Source organism: Electrona antarctica, assembly GCF_951216825.1.
Source record: "Electrona antarctica genome assembly, chromosome: 21".
Classification (NCBI taxonomy): Eukaryota; Metazoa; Chordata; class Actinopteri; order Myctophiformes; family Myctophidae; genus Electrona; species Electrona antarctica.
This window is the reverse complement of record NC_136802.1, coordinates 40,179,227-40,200,122: the sequence shown is the minus strand read 5'-3', so window position 1 is coordinate 40,200,122 and position 20,896 is coordinate 40,179,227. Positions and strand designations below refer to the sequence as shown.

The following is a 20,896-nucleotide window of genomic DNA, read 5'->3' as shown; positions in this document are numbered from 1 at the left end:
GTTGAAGATGCCACTACCTACTGGCGAAATGTGGAATTGCAGCACTTTAATGGAAGCGGACGGACGTTCATGACGTCACGTGAAAAGCACGGACCTCAAAATTGAGGTCCGGGGCTGGGCTAGGCTAAACTTCCGCTCGCTCGCGCCATTGAGTTATAATTATACTTCCGGAAGTCTTCCGGGTGCTTCAAAACGCCACTGAGCAACTTCCACTGAAATGAATGCGGGGGGGGGGGGGGGGGGGCTAACGCTCCAGTTCGGTCTCTAGCCTTCTTTATACTCTATGGGACAGACGGACGGACGGGGCAGTCGGTCAGGGGTTATACGTGTCTTGGTCAGGGACAGGGAGACTCGAGGGTGAGCCGCCGAGGCTCGAACCGGCAACCTTCCGGTTCTCGGGCGACCTCGCTATACCCACTCCCGCTATGGCCACTATTTTAGCTACAACATCACAGGACTCCCTCTTTATGCGGTGTATCACAGAGGTGGTGCCTAAACCCTATAGTCTTTAACTTCACAGAAACTATGCCTATAAACCTATCCTTTTTTTTTTTCCTCCACGATTTTGTAACCCATTTTTCACCCCTGTGTCAATATTGTCTAATGTGATCCTGGGCTCTACACACCCTCCGCCAACCTAGTCCCCATATATGGGGGACATGGGGAGAGCAACGGACTTGAACTCATGCTTCCTTCATGCCTGAGTGTCCAAGTTCCAGTACAGGAAGGGTAGTAAACAAACCCTTAAATGCTAAACTTCTAAATTGCTCTTAATTAGAGCAGAGCCAGGACAATAGCAGAAACACAAAGCCATTCAGATTCAAAATCAGACCATCTTGGTCTGAGGTTGACACTAATGGTCTGGATGGGTGGACTTAATCCCCTCAAAGGTAATCACACTTTAAATCATTGACCTCAGAGGTAACTAGATTAAGCCAGACTAAAACTAAATATAAGATTGAGAAACTTTTAGTACTTCTAGTAAGACTAAAACTTAATTGCCCAGACTCTTCTTCAACAAAGATGGCGAAAGCAAACATACTTTGTTCGGTACTCATACAATAGTATGGTACAAAACACTGAAGTCCTTAAACCAGAAACCTAACCTCACAAACACTATTCCTAAACCGTCCTAAACCCAAAACAAAAGTCTGCCACGGTCGTAAACACCGGGGGAAAGAGGGAGTCCGACAACATCACAGCAACATTCAACAACAACAAATGAAGGGGGGAGAAAAATGGGTCCTTAAAGGACCACTTCACCACTTTTCAACGTCTCCTTCCTATATTTGGTCCTCACTAATGTTCATGATAAAACAGCACCATTTTTTCCTACTCAGTCTGTGTCTCATAGGAAGGCTGTGGGAAGTTCAGAAACCCGTCCACCAGTGACATCATCGATGGTGAATCCAAGCTAATAGAAACGACAGGCTTTCTTTTCCTGAAAAGTTGCAATGCAAAAGTTGAAGCCACCGTTCTCACGATAATAAAAATCTAAATATATTTTAAAACAAATCTTGTTTAAAAAAAAATCTGCCTAATGATGATGTCACTGGTGGACGGGTGTCCGAACTGCCCAAAGCCCTCCTATGAGACACAGACTGAGTAGGAAAAAATGGTGCTGTTTTATCATGAACATTAGTGAGGACCAATTATATGAAGAGATGTTGAAAAGTGGTGAAGTGGTCCTTTAATAACTGGCACCCTACCGGCCACACATACACACATCATGCGTAGTAGGCGCCTGCTTTCTTGCTGCCGGCGTGCGGTGGGGGTCTGTGCATGGACGACAGAGAGGGTGGCGGTGGCACCCTGGTGACGAGGAGCCGTGAGGATGAGGAGGAGGAGGAGGAGGGAGAATGATGTATGAGATGAGTCATGATGAGGCATTGCAGTGGCGTGCACAGATAGACACTAGGGGGTGCTAGAGCACCCCCTGCCCTTTTGGCAATGTGCCCTTTTGAAGAAAAAAAAGAAGAACAAAAAACATTTTCTCTTTTTTTTTTTGATTTTTCAAAAATAGCAGACCTACAAGCTCATAGCGCGCCACTCGGTGGCGCGCTATGAGCTTGTAGATCTGCTATTTTTCAATAGCTAAAGCATAACATAATGCTAACACCAAAAGGGGTTCCCGCCCAAAATGGATTAAGGCAACCGGCCGGTTCCACGCGCTGCACAAGGTGCCCTTTTTTAACTTGAGCACCTGCCCCTCTAAATGTCTGTGCACGCCACTGAGGCATTGGGATGGAACAGCTCATTCCTCTCTTACAGCGGATTCGACCGTTATCTCTGCATTGGAACGGCGAAATCATCCGTTATCAGCACGTTTGAATGGTGCCAAAATGTCCATACTGGCATCCTCACCACATAGCATGGTCAAGGTTTTCCCCCTGGTGGACGTGTCATTTCCAACTATTGTCGGTGCATGGAACTAGGAGCTACTAATATATACTATTCTCTGCCTATCAGGACGTAACTCGGACGGCGCTGAGTCGGGTCTGGTGGCCTTCTCAACGCTCGGCACGGCGGTGCCTCACGTAGCTCATGGCCACCAGACACGGCGCGCCTCCGTCAGGACATCAGTGATAATGACAATGCTACAATCGCAGATAATGGCATACTGAACAGTGAGGATGCCAGTATGGACATTTTGGCACCATTCAAACGTGCTGATAACGGATGATTTCGCCGATTCAATACATGATACCAGTCGAATGGGGTGGCTCTTAGGCCCTAGTAGTAGTCGCTTGGCGAAAAGCACAGCTCTACAGGGTCACGCACGCGACGCGTTGGGAGGTTGTTGTAGCTCATGCGCTCTTTGGCAAGCGACACCTGCTTCGTGCAATGGAGTGTGAATTAAAGGCGTAGTGAAACGGAAATGGTGGACATTTCATTTTGAAGTTTCAGACGGTTTCAAGTTGAAACGCCGCTCTGAAGTTTCTGAACCAATCGGAGCGTCGCATCCCTTCAGGCGATGGGACGGTAGCTAGTCCCTAGCTACCTATGCTATAAGCACTAGGACGCATGTGTGTTTGTTTACAAGTCAGACAGTCGGCCAGCTGTACCAGTTTACTGATATGTGGCTTATTTCTACCCTATAATGTTTTCAGATACATATTTATTTTAGCGTGATGATTAAGTTGAAACGGAGTAATTCACTGTCTGGATGTCATCTTGAATGGGATTAAAAACGGAGTGGTTTTGTAATCAGTAGCAGCTGTGTTGGGCAGTGTTGGACGGATGCGCAGATATGGGGAATTAAACTGGCGAGCTTCATTTTTATTGGCTTTTATCGATGTGGGCCTCGACACGTCATCACACAGTACGTTTTCGTTTTCAGGAAGTAATTCACATTAGATTTTTATGGACTTTTGAAATACACAAAAATGAAAATGTACCCATTTTTTTGGCGTCCATTGTTAGGTATGCCCATATGATGACCACAGATGTGGTCTAAAAGTGTGAAAAACACATTTTTCATTTCACTACGCCTTTAAGCTTTATGCTCCCCCACCTCGGGCAGGGTGCATATCTTTTGTCCGACGTCCTAACAGTCCGACACCCTGCCTCAAACCCTAACCGCACGCGAAAGCCACGGGTGAGCCTTAAACGGCCACGCATGTCAGACTATTGGTACGTCGGACTAACGTATGGGGGTCCTTGACGTGAAAATGAAATGCTTGAGAACCGCGGGCTTAGACTAGTGTTTCTCAACCGTTGGGTGCAAAGGTGGGAGCCCAAAAGAGGGCCACACACCGTGTCCCGGCGACAGGGCCACAAATAAAGAACCGAGTGATGCGATCTTCATCGCGTTATCTGATCTATTGTTTTTACTTTTTTGGAGAAACAAAACCTTACTGTATATCATGAAATGACTTGACTCGTCCAAGACAAGACAAACAAGGCGTAAGTGCGATATACTTTGACGGCAATTTGCATAAAGCCAGCACAATGGTAGATTAACCAAAACATTTACTTGTGAGAAATACTCTCCCACCCCTCCCCCTCTCTATTCTTCCCTTTCTTGTGTTTCTTGGAAAAATGACACGAAGGGAAACTATGCATAAAAACAAATTTCACCCACTTTTTTACTTGTAAAACTGTGATGTGACAATGAAGATGATTCTGAATAGTAGCTTGGTTGTTAACGTGATTATTCTGTTTCACATTTTCCTCTTGGAAGTAATACATGACATGAACTGATCATGAGATTTAGATTTGCATGGCTCGTACACGACTAGGCAAAGCTTATGAATGACACTCAGTTGAATGTATAGATCTCAATAAATATATATATTTTTTTCTTACCAGCTTGCTTGCACAGCTTCAATGTCGCTCACTAGGTTTTGCGCCAAACATATCCCGAAGATCTGTGCGGAAAGATTACAACATTTCAGTCACATAACTCACGAATACATTGAACAAATGTGTATTATAGAATGAGAATACAAGTGTGCATATAACATTTTATCTTGGCGTTCGGTTCTGCTACATTTTTCTCCCTGCTCGGCACAATTATACAACCATCATTATACATTAACCCATTTTGGTGTTTTAAACATTATGTTATGCTTTAGCTATTGAAAAATAGCAGATCTACAAGCTCGTAGGTCTGCTATTTTTGAAAAATCGAAGAACGACTGACATACTGTAGAAACATAGCTTTTTCAGAAAACTGTCAGCATGTAGAAGACATTTTTAGAATCTGATCTCAGGTCAAAATGGGTTTTAAGAGCAGGGAGAACCTGCGGTGAACTCTCACCGATCCGTCCACACAGATATCACACTATGAAGTGATTAAATACAAGCTATGCATTTCTGGATCCTGCGAGGATATCCTAGCCAAACAACAACACCAGGAACGCATAGGCAGAGGAAGGAATGCAGGAAGGATCCAGATTTAGGTGAGCTTAACCCATTTAGGCCTGACCTCTAAATTTAAAAGAAATCTTCTAAATCCTCCAGTTTTCTGATATAAATATTTTCACGATTTTTCAAAAATGGCAGACCTACAAGCTCGTAGCGCGCCACTCGGTGGCGCGCTATGAGCTTGTAGATCTGCTATTTTTCAATAGCTAAATTATAACAATGTTTAAAACACCAATGGGTTAAAGGACAACTTTAGTTTTTTTCAACCAAGGTTCATGTTTTAGATTGTTTTTAGAGAAAGGATAAGATGAGTGTTACTTTTTTTTCATTTGCTGCGTTCTTTCGTTTTAGCGATTTTAGCTATTTTTGACAGGGGGGCGGGGGCATTCGAACATGGGGCTAAATATGTATTTTTTTTATTATTTACTATAGACCCCATTTACTAGACCCCAGGAAATGATATATGGCCACAAAAGATCACAGGATCTACTGAATGTGAAGGGGGGTACTATAGGGGGCTGCCATACTGTGTTGTATGGCTCAACAGGTCAGTTTGTCACCCCCTTCACATTCAGTGATCTTTTGTGGCCATGTTTGAATGCCCCCGCCCCCCTGTCAAAAATAGCTAAAATCGCTAAAACGAAAGAAAGCAGCAAATGAAAAAAAAAAGAACACTCATCTTATACTTTCTCTAATAATAACAACCTAAAACATGAACCTTGGTTGAAAAAAACTAAAGTTGTCCTTTAATTAAATACCCCGCCCAATTGGTCAGCTGATTGCCACGTCAGCGAATGACATGTGGGTCTTGCATAACACTGAATGAGCCCCTCGAGCATATCTGACTGGACTAACTCCACAAGCTGCGTGTCATTAAACATTTTCAAAACTCACAACAACAAAGGGTCATTCACTGTCCTATTACGTCGGAGCAGAGCCGCTGGCGATGTCTGACTTCCTAGGATGAGCAAGCTGCTCCCTCGTCCCGGTGTTTATTTTGACAGCAAAAATGTTGATTGTTTTATAGTCATAGTCTTTGAATACATTTTCATTTAGTTGTAGTCGCATTTTAGTCACCTGAAATGTTTTAGTGTTAGTCTAGGTTTATTTGACTAAATATCATAAGATTTTAGTCTACAGTTGATTTAGTCGACTAAAGATTATTTTGACAGGCCTTGATGGTGTGGTTATGACTGATTTTACAGTTGGTTGCATGCTAAAAATAGCCAAATCTACAAGCTTGCAACGTGAGAAATTTGTAAGATTAGCTACCTCGTCTAACTGTTTGGCTCCTTCTGCTCCTTTTGTTTAAAAATCCAAATATATTGTCTATCTAAGACATTAACGCACACTCACGCACAAACTCACAGAGGAGGAGACCGTCCTCCTAACGATTATGGACTAGAGATGGGTCCATCCTAGCTCTGGTCCATAGCGTTATAAGGAGAAGTCCTCCTAACGCTATGGAGTCAGGGGTCAGAGGTCACCCTACACACGTACCTGCAGCAGAGCGACGCCGATGAAGATCCCCGCCACCAGCGTCAGGTTGTCCTGGAGCCACTTCTCGAACTGAGGCACACAGCCCTTCACGTTGATGGAGTCCTTCTGCTCCGCATCCTGCATGGGGGAAGAGTAGTTGTTTTAGTGAATATCTTAGTTACAGTATACGGTAAAGAACACCCTCTCGTGTAATACTGCTTAACCCATTTTGGGGCTGGGAACCCCTTTTGGTGTTAGCATTATGTTATGCTTTAGCTATTGAAAAATAGCAGATCTACAAGCTCGCAGCGCGCCACCGAGTGGCGCGCTACGAGCTTGTAGGTCTGCTATTTTTGAAAAATCGAAGAACGACTGACATAGAAACGTAGCTTTTTCACAGAACTGTCAGGATGTAGAAGACATTTTTTGAATCTGATCTCAGGTCAAAATGGGTTCATTATAATGAGTTAGGTATGTATCATGCTGTAACCAGAACAACTACTACCCTTCATATGGGCAAATGTGTTCAGTTACTCGGCCAGTTTGTTTCACAGGCTGTATTCACACACAGTAAATAGACTCGAAATGAATTCTCCTGAAATAAGTAGGCATGTAACGATTCACTCAACTCACGATACGATTCGTATCACGATATGAGGTTCACGGTACGATTTTTCACGATATTAAAAAATATATATATTTTAAAGAAAAATTACTGTTTTTTTTATTTTATATAATTTATCTTCCCCCCTGAGATTTTTTATTTAACTACATTGCAAAAAAGTAGCATTACTTTTGACAGTGCAGAAACATAATTGCCTTCCTTGATGAGCATCAACGACCATCATCACCTGGGCACAGGCACAGACACACACAGCTCCCCTCTACAGTGCTCTACTACTGAAAGTGACTATCATTTCTCTCCAAAAGCACTTGAATATGATGGAATATGACTCACATGTCACATCACACACTACCCCCCATCACACACTACCCCCCTCGATTTTTTTAACAGTTCTAGTGCCGGGAATTGTTTGATCCAGTGTTGCGTCGCTGCGTAATACGACAGACCCGCTATTTGTTTTATGAACCTAAATCGCATCGCATTAAAAATAATAAAAAAAGTCCGCCTCTGCCGTGGAGCAGGGGGAGAGAGCGTCATGTTATGACGACGAAACCGGAAATCGATACTTATGCTGGGCTGCTAGGGCTTCTGGGAAATTGAGCCCAATGCAACTGGACGGGGGGCTTGTTTGGACTACAACTTGCTCTGCACTCTGGTTTCGTTTCGCATTGTCATGGCCGCTGGCTCGTTTCATCATAACAAGACGACGGACCATTTCTTACCCGATTTTCACGGAACAAATGCCCAAATACTTCAGCGTATGCTCCAAAGGTAATAAAACAATCCAGGCAGCGTAGGAAATTTGATTAAAAGTCGGGTTCCGCGTGATGTGGCGTCAAACTGTTAATTTCAATGAATCGATTCATATCGTCGGGATTAATATCGATATATATCGATATACGATATATTGTTACATGCCTAGAAATAAGTGTTAGAAGGTTTTCATCAGCAAGTCACTCACCGGCTTTGCCCGTACGTCATATCCACACTGTGTGTTTATCACGTCCTCCTGTTGACAAGGACAAGACAGAGACACATAGACAGATTACCTCCTGACAAGGGTGTGTGTGTGTGTGTGTGTGTGTGTGTGTGTGTGTGTGTGTGTGTGTGTGTGTGTGTGTGTGTGTGTGTGTGTGACAGACACACAGACAGATTACCTCCTGACAAGGGAGTGTGTGTGTGTGTGTGTGTGTGTGTGTGTGTGTGTGTGTGTGTGTGTGTGTGTGTGTGTGTGTGTGTGTGTGTGTGTGTGTGTGTGTGTGTGTGTGTGTGTGTGTGTTTCTGCCTGACAGCAACTATATGTGTGCGGTCCTAGGATGGTGTTATGGTCCTAGGATGGTGTTATGGTCCTAGGATGGTGTAATGTTCCTAGGAGGGTGTTATGGTCCTAGGATGGTGTTATGGTCCCAGGGCCGGATTTAGCCAGCCCCACTCAGGTGGGCAGACAGAATTGTAGGGGGGGGCGACTCCGCCGGCGCGGGTGGGGTGTCAAACCCACATTGGGTGGGCAGGACGCACGTTTGGGTGCCCCCCCCTAGAACCGGCCCTGTATGGTCCTAGGATGGTGTTATGGTCCTAGGATGGTGTTATGGTCCTAGGATGGTGTTATGGTCCTAGGATGGTGTTATGGTCCTAGGAGGGTGTTACGTCGCAGCGCTCGGCACAGCGACTCGCTCGGCTAGCGCCTCGCTCGGCGGTGCCTCACGTGGCTCAAGGCCACCAGACACGGCGCGCCTCCGTCAATGACATCAGTGACACAAAAATACCATTATCACCCGTCACAATAGGTGATAATGACATACTGAAACAGTGAGTATGCCAGTATGGCCATATTGGCCGCATTCCAAGGTGCTGATAACGCTTGATTTCGTCTATTTAATACAGTGATAACGGGTGAATGGGGTGGTGGTCTTAGGATGGTGGCTCTAGGATGGTGGCTCTAGTATGGTGGTTCTAGGATGGTGGCTCTAGGATGGTGTTATGGCCCTAGGATGGTGGCCCCAGGATGGTGGTCCCAGGATGGTGGCTCTAGTATGGTGGCTCTAGGATGGTGGCCCTATGATGGTGGCTCTAGGATGGTGGCTCTAGGATGGTGGCTCTAGGATGGTGGCTCTAGTATGGTGGCTCTAGGATGGTGGTCCTAGGATGGTGGCCCTAGGATGGTGGCCCCAGGATGGTGGTCCTAGGATGGTGGCTCTAGGATGGTGGCCCTAGGATGGTGGCTCTAGGATGGTGGCTCTAGGATGGTGGCTCTAGGATGGTGGCCCTAGGATGGTGGCTCTAGGATGGTGGCTCTAGGATGGTGGTCCTAGGATGGTGGCTCTAGGATGGTGGCCCTAGGATGGTGGCTCTAGGATGGTGGTCCTAGGATGGTGGTCCTAGGATGGTGGCTCTAGAATGGTGTCTCTAGGATGGTGGCCCCAGGATGGTGGTCCTAGGATGGTGGCTCTAGAATGGTGTCTCTAGGATGGTGGCCCTAGGATGGTGGCCCTAGGATGGTGGCCCTAGGATGGTGGTTCTAGGATGTAATGGTGGTTCTGTACCGCTGGGTCTTTGGTGCAGCATGAGAACGGGACGCCACACTTCTCCCTGCTGGGGTTCCCGTCGGTGCAGTTGAAGTAGATGTTGAGGTTCCAGTCGTCTGCGCCGAACGCCCCGCAGCACTCCCACTGCAAGACATGGTTTTGTTTGCTTGTTTATTGTCACTTAACCCATTTTGACCTGAGATCAGATTCTAAAAATATCTTCTACATCCTGACAGTTTTCTGAAAAAGCTATGTTTCTATGTCAGTCGTTCTTCGATTTTTCAAAAATAGCAGACCTACAAGCTCGTAGCGCGCCACTTGGTGGCGCGCTATGAGCTTGTAGATCTGCTATTATTCCATAGCTAAAGTATAACGTAACGCTTAAAAACACCAAAAGGGGTTCCTGCCCAAAATGGGTTAAAATAACATTTAAAAATGACACACAAAGTCAATAAAAATGTGAAGGAGAATCTAAAAAACCCTCCAGGGCCTTGAGAAGTGGCATTAAAATATAAAATGAAATAAGTCATTTGTTTGTGGGGTGGGGAACTACTCTTTTGATGTAGGCCAAACAAACGTACGTATTCCTGCGTGAAGTCGATGAGGTTCTGGAGGTCGATGTCGTCCCGGTACGCCCGGATGTTGTTGTTGATGAACAGGTTGAGCTGGTCCTTGATCCAGTCTTTGAAGACGAACGCCAGGATGCCCGTGGTCAGCTCCAGGAAGAAGATGATGCCCAGGAACACCGAGAACTACACGGGGGCAGGACCGACACAATTCAATTCAATAACAGTGGGCATGGTTTTCTGGTTCCGCTGAAAAATTCATTTTTCCTGAAGTATTTACTGAAGTATGTTTAATCATTGCACTTTATTGCCTTTTAATCTGTTGCACTATTGCTGTTATTGTCACTATTGCTTGCATAATTTGTTTTATGTTTTATTGCACCGTGGATGAGAGGGAGACGAAATTTCAGCCATATTGTTTTGACAAATAAAGAAACCTTGAACCTTGACCTGAGATCAGATTCTAAAAATGTCTTCTACATCCTGACAGTTTTCTGAAAAAGCTATGTTTCTATGTCAGTCGTTCTTCGACTTTTCAAAAATAGCAGACCTACAAGCTCGTAGCGCGCCACTCGGTGGCGCGCTATGAGCTTGTAGATCTGCTATTTTTCAATAGCTAAAGCATAACATAATGCTAACACCAAAAGGGGTTCCCGCCCAAAATGGGTTAACCACTTCAGCCCTATATATATATATATATATACAGTACATTTCGGCCATTTGAAAATAGACGATCTACAAGCTCACAATGGAGCCTGTTGATCTGCTACTTTCAAAATATTATTATTTGAAAACTTGAAATGGGACACTCTGCATAAACAGTACATAATCAATACTTTTGTACTTTTACTCAAGTACATATTGAGTATTTCTATATTGCGGTAAGTAAAAAACATTTAGTACTTTTTCCACCACTGGATTTTATCTTCCTTTTATTTTTGTATTTTTTCATACGGTGTGGCGGGTTAGCAGGGACGTGCACAGATAGACACTAGGTGGTGCTAGAGCACCTGCCCTTTTGCCCTCTCAACATCAATGTGCCCCTTTGAAAGTTTGTTTTATTTTTGTTTTGTTTTGTACAGTATGTGGCACATGGTGACAACGATCAATTCTGGATTAAAAAGCTTCCGATATATTATTTATGCCCTATAAATCTATAAATCTCACACACTATTAAAGATGGAGTGCCATGATTTTTTTCCACCCTAAAACACGATCATCAGGTCTTATTGTTATATAAGGAGGTATAATTTTTCCAAAAAAGTGTACAGAATTTGTTAAAATGTTGTTTTTATGTGGGTACGCCCACCAGTTCATTAAGTATGCCTGGTTTGCCTGGTGGGTGGTATAGTGGGTGGTGATCCACCTGAACTGAAGCCACACCCACAGCTGTAGTTGTATGATAAAGGGGGAGGGGTTAGGGGAGGGGCTGATAATGTGATGTCACTATATTACTGTTTATTGCATTGGCCCGTTTGACTGTCAAGGGTTCAGCCTCCAGGAAGAAACCCTAAATACAAAGTTAATACACCATTGCACATAAAAACGACTCCAGGGTGTCTAATGAATTACTGTCACGTGACCTCATAGACACATGACAAACTGGAAAAATACAAAAAATGTGGCACTCCATCTCTAAGGCAGCCGTCAAAAAAGGGCACCAGGTGCCTTTTTTTTCACTTGAGCACCTACCCCTCAAAATGTCTGTGCGCGCCACTGCGGGGTACTTACGAATTTGAGCAGGAAGGTGTTCTCGCGCAGTGCGCCGATGCATCCCGCAAAGCCCAGGATGAACATCACGCCCCCGACCACCATGAACAGCCACACGGGATCCAGGCCCCCCAGGTCCGTTATGGACGAGATGTTGGACAGCACACCCTGGTGGAGGGAGGACCACATGGAACAGACTCGTCATGACGTCGCCCGGGGAATATTATCAACAGAACAATGTCTAACCCATTCAGGCCTGACCTCAAAATTTAAAAAAAAATATTCTAAATCCTCCAGTTTTCTGAAATAAATATTTTCACGATCTTTCAAAAATAGCAGACCTACAAGCTCATAGCGCGCCACTCGGTGGCGCGCTATGAGCTTGTAGATCTGCTATTTTTCAATAGCTAAATTATAACATAATGTTTAAAACACCAAAAGGGGTTCCCGCCCAGAATGGGCTAATCTGGGAATAAATTCCTTACCAAGACAAGACATTTCGTCACCGATGTGTCTGTAAAGGTTTCTAGTAACACATCCCACAAAAACTGAAATTCAGTTTCCCTCTCAGCATCTGTGACAGCTGCTGAAAGTTGGGGTAACCCTATAGAGCGTCGCAGTCCCGCCCCCCTTTCATGATGACGCCAGGCCCAGGAAATAGTTTCCAATGCATTTTTCCCATAGACATTTCAAAACGTATTTATTTAAAGACCTTATAAGCGTCGTCGTACAAAGCCAACTCTTGTCGTGACAAATCATGACAACAAACACAATATTTTGGACCAAACAAATAATTACAAAGAAGAAAAACAACAAAAAAAAAGTGTCGTTTTCTTCTTCTTTCTAATTATTTGTCCAGCCCGAAAAATTGTGTTTGTTGTCATGATTTGTCACGACAAGAGTTGGCTTTGTCCGCGGCGTAAACGTCTTTAAATAAATACTTTCTGAAAAGTCTATGAGGAAAATGAACAGGGATTTCTTTTCCGGGACTCTCGAGGGGGCGGGACTGCGACGCTCTATTGACCGATTCCGTAACGGGTCTCATGGTCGCAGCCTACGTATTTCCTGTAGGCGGAGACGACACATCTGCGGTTTCCCCGCACCAAGCTTCTACTACAGTGAATTTAAAAGTGACTGATGTTAGTCTGCCTCAAACGTTACTCTTTTACCTGCTTTTTACTAACACTAACATTACAAAGATGCCCAGAACATCGGGATGAACCTGTGTAGTTTATGGCTGCGCCAACAGTAGTGGCAACATTAAAAAAAAAAAAAAAACGGAATGTCAAAATATCTACCGCGGTGGCTGAGACCAGAGCCATTGAGTAATGGTTGAGACAAAGCAGTGAAAGGTCCTGAAAGATACATAACGCCAGTCTTACCCAATACCCAATATTTCTGTTTTAGGAACACAAGGCTGCTGTACTTATTACCTCATACTTTAATGCTTAGTATGAGGTATAAATACGTAGGCCTCGACCATGAGACCCGTTACGGAATCGGTCAATATGCAGGCAAAATGTACACGTTTTCATTCTGCTTTAAGTAGCATGATGTGATAGGTCAAACTAGAGCAGGGTTCCCCAATTAATTTTCCTCGAGGGCCATATTTTGACTAGGGTACCAGGCTGGGGGCCGAGTCCGCACACGCGTGAGGTCGAGGTCTTGCCCTGAAAATTCATTTTCAGGGCAGGACCCCATTTGAAAAGGATGCCCAGTTTGACATGCATAGGCTACTGACCCCCATTTAATGCCATTTATATCTGGGACCCCCCCTCCAAAAAAAAAAAAAAGGGGGGGGGTTTTTCTTTTCTTTTTTGAAATTCTTCCGCGGGCCGCCAGGGGGCGCTCTGCGGGCCGCAAATGGCCCGCGGGCCGCCTATTGGGGAACCCTGAACTAGAGGTTTTTCATGATTCTGAGTCCATTGCAAGCAATTTGTTTTGCAAAAAGAAAAACACTCCTTGGGCTAAAAACAGCCATAGCCACATTTCCAAATGTGATGACCTCATCACATTTGTGATGACGGCTATGGCCATCATCATGCTACTTAAAGCAGAATAACATTGTGTAAATTGCATATACGTAGGTGGTAGGAGTTGGACGATATGGGTTCCTCACGACACGATATATATCGCGATATTAGGCCCTCGATAACGATAATATCACGATATTCGATATATATTGCGATATTTGCATGAAATTTCATCAACGATATATCACGATATCTGCAACTACAAAATACTTGGAACTGAAAAAATGCAGCATTTTGTATTCCCACAAAGCTGTTTGGAGACTTTGGACAAATCACCATCCAGTAATTCAGTACTTCTGGTTGCTGTGGAATCTGAGTGGGATTTGCTTTATTTTAGCTGTCATTTCCTCCTTTTCTAAACATGTTGTTCATCACTTCATTATGAACAACATTTCAAATTTATAAAAATAAAAAAAAAAGTTATTTTTCCCCCCCGATATCGATATTTTAATAATCAATATTGATTATTTATCACGGGAGGACGTATCGATATATATCGCCATATCGATATTTCAGCACACCCCTAGTAGGTGGTACCCCAACTTTCAGCATGCAGCTGTCACGGATTCCCCTAGTACGGAACCTAAATGTCAGTCTTTGTGAGATGTGTTACTATACGCACCTTTACAAACACATTGGTGAAGAAATTAATTGTAATAAGTAATTTATTCCCAGATTGTATTCATAAAACAAACATGTGAAGCCTATACATTCGCTATGCTGTAGTTTTGCCGACATGCTTAACCCATTCTGTACGGGAACCCCTTTTGGTGTTTTAACTATTTAAAAATAGCAGATCTACAAGCTCATAGCGCGCCACCGAGTGGCGCGCTACGAGCTTGTAGGTCTGCTATTTTTGAAAAATCGTGAAAATGCGGCACAAATCTTTGAACATATATTCTTTCAGAAGACTTTTTTTTATTTATTTCAACGTCAGGCCTAAATGGGTTAAAGGACGACTTCACAGATTTTCAACCCATCTTCATATTAATTGATCCTCACTAATGCCTCATGATACAATGGTAACATTTATGTCTGCTCGGTGTGTGTCTCAGAGGACCGTGGACAGTTCAGAAACTCATCTACCAGTGACCTCATCGATTTTTATTTTTTTTTGCAGTTGAGACGAAGAGTATGCATAATGTATAATTCATGGATAATGGGTCAGGACAGATAGGCCTTTTCGGGAGGGGTCAGGATAATTTATGGACTTAGATGGTTCTTCGGGCCTGGGCCATGGCTCAGTGGTCCAGGCACCTTGGCTGGTAGTCCAGTCTGGCAGTGTGCCGCGGGTTCGACTCCCGATCCCGACGGCCTTTACTGCATGTGTTCCCCCCCATCTCCCTCCCCATTTCCTGTCAGCCTACTGTCTGTCCCTCCATAAAAAATATAAAATAAAGGTGAAAGCCACAAAAAAAAAAAAAAAAAAGAAACTGCACTCTCTCTATTCCTAGTTAGCGTGCTATAATGGAAGCCATTGTTCTTGCGTTAAAAATAAATCTGCCTATAACGATGATGTCACTGGTAGGAGTGTCCACATGTCGTCTGAGACACGGACTGAGCTGAGTTATATGAAGATACAGTAGGTTGAAAATGGGTGAAGTGGTCCTTTAACCCATTTTGACCAGAGATCAGATTCTAAAAATGTCTTCTACATCCTGACAGTTTTCTGAAAAAGCTATGTTTCCATGTCAGTCGTTCTTCGATTATTCAAAAATAGCAGACCTACAAGCTCGTAGCGCGCCACTTGGTGGCGCGCTATGAGCTTGTAGATCTGCTATTTTTCAATAGCTAAAGCATAACATAATGCTAACCCCAAAATGGGTTAATGTCTCTCCACACCCACCTTCTCGCTCCACGCCCACAGTCCGATGCCGACCAACGCCATGCCCAGCAACTGAAAGATAAAACATTCATAGGTCACGTGACTGCTGTCTTTAAAAAGCACACTTAACACCCTCCTATACTGTATGTTATGATGTTTGGTCCGTGCGTGCGTGCGTGCGTGCGTGCGTGAGTGGGTACGTGTAGCCCCATATGTGCCCTCTCCCTACGCTCATTCTGTAGCTCCGAGATGAGGTCACACACTGGGCCCCTCCCACCCCGCTCAGAAACGGCGCATGTTTCCACAAGGAACGATTCTTACCCTTTTCTAAACAATGAATCCAAAACGTGAAGGGGCAGAAAAGGTTTACACTAATTCAAATTTAGCAACGTCCAAGTTTAAACGGTTACGAGCGTTACAGCGGTTGTTTAGTCAGCCGTTTCCATGTTTATCAAGGAAGTCGTGCGTGTGCGCGTGCATGTCGAGTGAACTGAAGTCAGTTGGAAACTTTCGACCAGGGGAGGCGCCGGGGAGGCGCTAAAGCTTTTCAACTTCCTTGAAAAACATGCTAAACAACCGCTGTGACGCTCGTGTAACCGTTTAAAGTTGGATTTTCTTTGGCGTTGCTAAGTTTCAATTAGTGTAAACCTTTTCTGCCCCTTCACGTTTTGGATTCATTGTTTAGAAAAGGGTAAGAATCGTTCCTTGTGGAAACATGCGCCGTTTCTGAACGGGGTGGGAGGGGCCCAGGGTGTGACCTCATCTCGGAGCTACAGAATGAGCGTAGGGAGAGGGCACATATGGGGCTAGGGTACGTGCGGTTATTGGATAAGGGGGCACTGGGCCTAAAAATGATTCAGGGACACAGCTATGGAGTTTTCAGTAACAGCGGTCTGCCCCCTTGTGGTCGACGCTGTGCCAAAGCTTTGGTGTGGGTGAGAAGAACCCTGGCAGCCGAGTTCTGCACCATTTAATAGTTGTTCTCTGCCTACATTTCACTGCATGCTCATTTGTGTGCGTCGTGTTCAGAGGAACAATAGTCTCGCGTAGCCAGACAACTATTCCACAATCTCCGAATGCTATATATCAAATAAAATCATGGAATCATGGTTGGAATAACGTGTTCCTTCCACGCGCTACGTCCAACCAGGGAAACTCCCCCCCTGTCAGGTGTAAAGGAGCAACTTGGACACTCAGGCATGAAGGAAGCATGAGTTCAAGTCCGTTGCTCTCCCCATGTCCCCCATATATGGGGACTAGGTTGGCGGAGGGTGTGTAGAGCCCAGGATCACATTAGATAATTGACACAGGGGTGAAAAATGGGTTACAAAATCGTGGGATAAAAATTATAAAAAAATAAAATCAAATGTATTTGTATAGCACATTTAAAAGCTACCAAAGTGCTCCACAGGTCAGAGAAAACAATGCAATACGGTATAAGACAATGAAGGTGTATTATACTGAAACGAGAAATAGAAAAGGAATCACAAACGTGTGAAGTGACGGGAATTTAATCTTTGTGTATGATGAAAATAGCCGTTGCTCGCTCTTATCATCGTACATCATCATGGCGTAACATGTCGATTTGCTCAAACACACATGACGTAAATTCTCCATTCATTCTCAATGGGAATTTGACAAAATTCTCCATTCATTGTCAATGAATGGCATTTAATGTTTGTGTTAGGACAAAAATCTCTATAGCTGTATATAGATGGGGCTAGCGCCACTCAAAAAATAAACATTAAAGGACCACTTCACCACTTTTCAACCTAGCTTCATATAAAAGGTCCTCACTAATAATCATGAACAAATTTCGCAATTCTTTTTCTACTCAGTCTGTGTCTCATAGGAGGGCTGTGGGCAGTTCAGAAACCGTCTTCCAGTGACATCATCGATGGGGAATACAAGCTAATAGAAACTAGTATTTCTAGTCCTGAAAAGTTGCAATGCGAAAATGGAATCCATCGTTCTCACGATAATACAAATCTAAACATTATTGTAAAAATCTGCCTAATGATGATGTCACTGGAAGACGGTTTCTAAACTGCCCACAGCCCTCCTATGAGACACAGACTGAGTAGAAAAAAATCGTGCCATTTTATCATGATTATTAGTGAGGACCTATTATATGAAGATTGAAAAGAACTTGAAAAGTGGTGAAGTGGTCCTTTAAGAGCAGCAAGGCAAACATTTCCTGTTTCCTGTCAAAGTGCAGGATTATGAGGGGGATTCAAAGGCCTGTGACTATAAAATGTTTTTTTGTCTGGATGTAAAAGTCTCAACGGAGGGATCGAGGGATATACTTATATATCTACACCTCCCGAAATCCAAGCAAGGAAGCTGGCATTTCCGTTCACGGAAAAATATATTTAAAAATAGATTTACATAAAAAACAATTAATTCAGCTAGATATATATGCTTTGATTATTTCTATTCCTATTTATATTAGGAGCGTGACTGTAAAGACGAAACAGAGGAGTGGGGAGGAGGAGAGCTTCACTTCAGGAGAGCTTCCGTTCTCCATGCTGTATATCAGGGCTTCTCAACGTTTTTGGCCGGGGACCCCCGAAAATGCTTTGGCAACGTCTCGGGACCCGCGCCCCGCCCCCTCCCGACCCCCAATATAAGTTGACTGCTACAATAACCTTAATAATAGAGACAATACACCATAAATAAATACTGAAACCAGATATAATCATTAGTGTAGGAGCCATAGTGTGGCCTGTATGCCTTTAGTCTTATGCGCTAGTATAATTGACGTAAGGTATGTCACTTTAATGGCACTGCACAGGTGGTGGGCGTGTTCACTGGGTCTGTGGCGCTGCCACACTGATATCATGGCGTTTACCTGTCACTAGAGGAATGGAAGTTGGACAGAGAGGGGGGGTGAGCGTGGGAGTGGGGAAGACAATTTCTGTTGACCGTATTCAAACGCACTTTATCACCTTAACATCCACGTCTAGATATAGCTAAAAGCCTGGGAACAGTTGTATCTTACGTGTGGACGGTGACTGAATAAATGGTCAAATGTACAGCTGGAGTGGACCTCGTTCATTGCGTGCGCGTCATACAAACGTCTCTTTACTCTCATGTTTAGCTCCATGCGGCGGCCCTTTAAACCGCCGCAACAATTAGGGAAGGTGTATGCATGTACTATGTGTACTATATGTAAACTCTTCATTTCCATTTTCCAGCCATTCAGTTCTTTTTTTTTTTTTTTTTTTTTATTTGGGGACCCCCCCAAAATAATTTGGCGACCCCCCGAGTGGTCGCGACCCACGGGTTGAGAACCCCTGCTGTATATGACCGAAAGCATTTGAACATTGCGGACGGGAGGAAACAGTCTGGCAACAGGAGACTAGGAGAACAATGACTGTGTATGTCGTTGACATACACAGAAACCTCTTATCTCCATATTTGCACATTTCCTTTTCCCCCCCCTTAAAACCCATTCTGACCTGAGATCAGATTCTAAAAATGTCTTCTACATCCTGACAGTTTTCTGAAAAAGCTATGTTTCTATGTCAGTCGTTCTTTGATTTTTCAAAAATAGCAGACCTACAAGCTCATAGCGCGCCACCGAGTGGCGCGCTATGAGCTTGTAGATCTGCTATTTTTCAATAGCTAAAGCATAACATGATGCTAACACCAAAAGGGGTTCCCTAACACCCTACTGATTGTACTACAGCGTCACATAAAAGCATCATAGTAGCAGATCTACAAGCTTGAAATGCAGCACAAAGCAACACGTTTTGAGCTTGTAGATCTTTTGAATTTGAATCCTGAAAAGTAACTTGTTTTTGTTTTTTTGGACAGAGACGACATTCACGAGTCGCCACCTCGTTGTTGGGCTGTGGCTCTCAAACCTTGTCATGTCAAGGACCCCCGAATGACCCCCCCAGTCCCCACCACCTGAAAAGAGTTTGTGCCCGTATGTAAATGGTAAATGGTGCATTTATATAGCGCCTTTATCCAAGGCGCTTTACATAGATTGTGCATTACATTCACCCATTCACACACCGATGGCGGCAGAAACCATGCAAGGCACCAACCAGCACATCAGGAGCAATTAGGGGTTCAGTGTCTTGCTCAAGGACACTTCGACACCAACTCCGGGGGAGCCCAGGTTCGGACTGGCAACCTTGCGGTTGCGATCCAGCCACTCTACCCCTGAGCCACCGCCGCCCCCAGTATGTAGTCATAGCACTTCATAGGACATATGTATAGCATAGTATAGCATATATGTATAGTTTATATGTATAGTGTCATTATATAGATATATGTTCTAGTTACGTTCTTAGCTTACGCATGTTTCATGATAAATGCATTTTTATATATGTGATGTATTCCCATGCTTTTTGTTCTTGCTTAATGTAAGTCGCTCTGGATTAAGTCTGCTAAATGCCTAAATTGTAAATTGTAAATGGCCAGGGATAAGAGATGGTTTGTGTTATTGTAATTATTATTGCTTACGTTCATCACAGATAATGTCACAAACTTGTAGATCGACTATTTTTTAATCATAAAATATGGTAGAAGTAACCTCGCATCACCAGACTTTCCACCTCGGAGGAAAGCCTGCTCTTTGTTTGTTCCTAAATCGCCCATGTGATCCGGTTTAGACCGGATGATTAAAAGTAGCAACAGTCTGGCCATGCTAGACTAGATAAAAAAATGCATAATAATAATAATTATACCACAGGTCGTTTCGAGGAAGCAATCTGATTGGTTGAAACAGCCTTCTAGCCGTGGGTTAAACCAGCACCATTTCACCACCTAATCAAAACAAAGAATTCAGCTGCTCTGTTCTCCCAGAGCGCTAGCAAACTCGGTGGCTAGGCTAGCTAGTTTCTTGGGACATTTGTGGTCTGTCTGTCATTCAAAAAGATTTCAGCGATTTTCTTAGTTTTAAGGGTAACTGTTGTATAATTGCAATATTACACTCGGTGCATCATCACTTCATGCTTCAGTGATGCTTGCGGAACTCGACTTCATCTCGTTCCTGACCGCATCACTGCCGTCGCAATAATCACGTTAACCCACACCCTCTCGTGTAATATTGCTTAATCGTATTCCAGGTGATCGTATTGGGCAATACGATAACCGTTTGAGGTTTCCGGCGTGATGACTAGTACAAACCAGTGACTATACAGTACAACATGACGTAGGCCTATTAAAATTACAATACGCTCCCGATGAGCAGATGGTAATTTTAATATTTATAAAATAATATGATATATTCTTTGCTAAATGAGCCAGGG

General features: G+C 43.9%; 1 protein-coding gene across 4 annotated transcripts in view; it reads right to left on the bottom strand.

The window, feature by feature from the left end:
- LOC306914104 (tetraspanin-5-like) overlaps window positions 1-20,896 on the bottom strand; it is a 30,408-nt gene that overhangs the window by 6,688 nt on the left and 2,824 nt on the right. For 2 of the 4 annotated variants that reach the window (XM_079491020.1, XM_079491021.1), the window contains exons 2-9: window positions 15,654-15,704; window positions 11,796-11,942; window positions 10,080-10,250; window positions 9,517-9,642; window positions 7,935-7,982; window positions 6,370-6,486; window positions 4,309-4,370; window positions 1,710-1,812 (exon numbers count right to left, since the gene is read on the bottom strand). In XM_079491020.1, coding sequence (XP_079347146.1) covers window positions 1,728-1,812; window positions 4,309-4,370; window positions 6,370-6,486; window positions 7,935-7,982; window positions 9,517-9,642; window positions 10,080-10,250; window positions 11,796-11,942; window positions 15,654-15,704 — 807 coding nt within the window. In that variant the 3' untranslated portion in view covers window positions 1,710-1,727. The remainder of the gene's footprint in view (window positions 1-1,709; window positions 1,813-4,308; window positions 4,371-6,369; window positions 6,487-7,934; window positions 7,983-9,516; window positions 9,643-10,079; window positions 10,251-11,795; window positions 11,943-15,653; window positions 15,705-20,896) is intronic. The other 2 variants (XM_079491023.1, XM_079491022.1) reach the window with 1 other exon arrangement.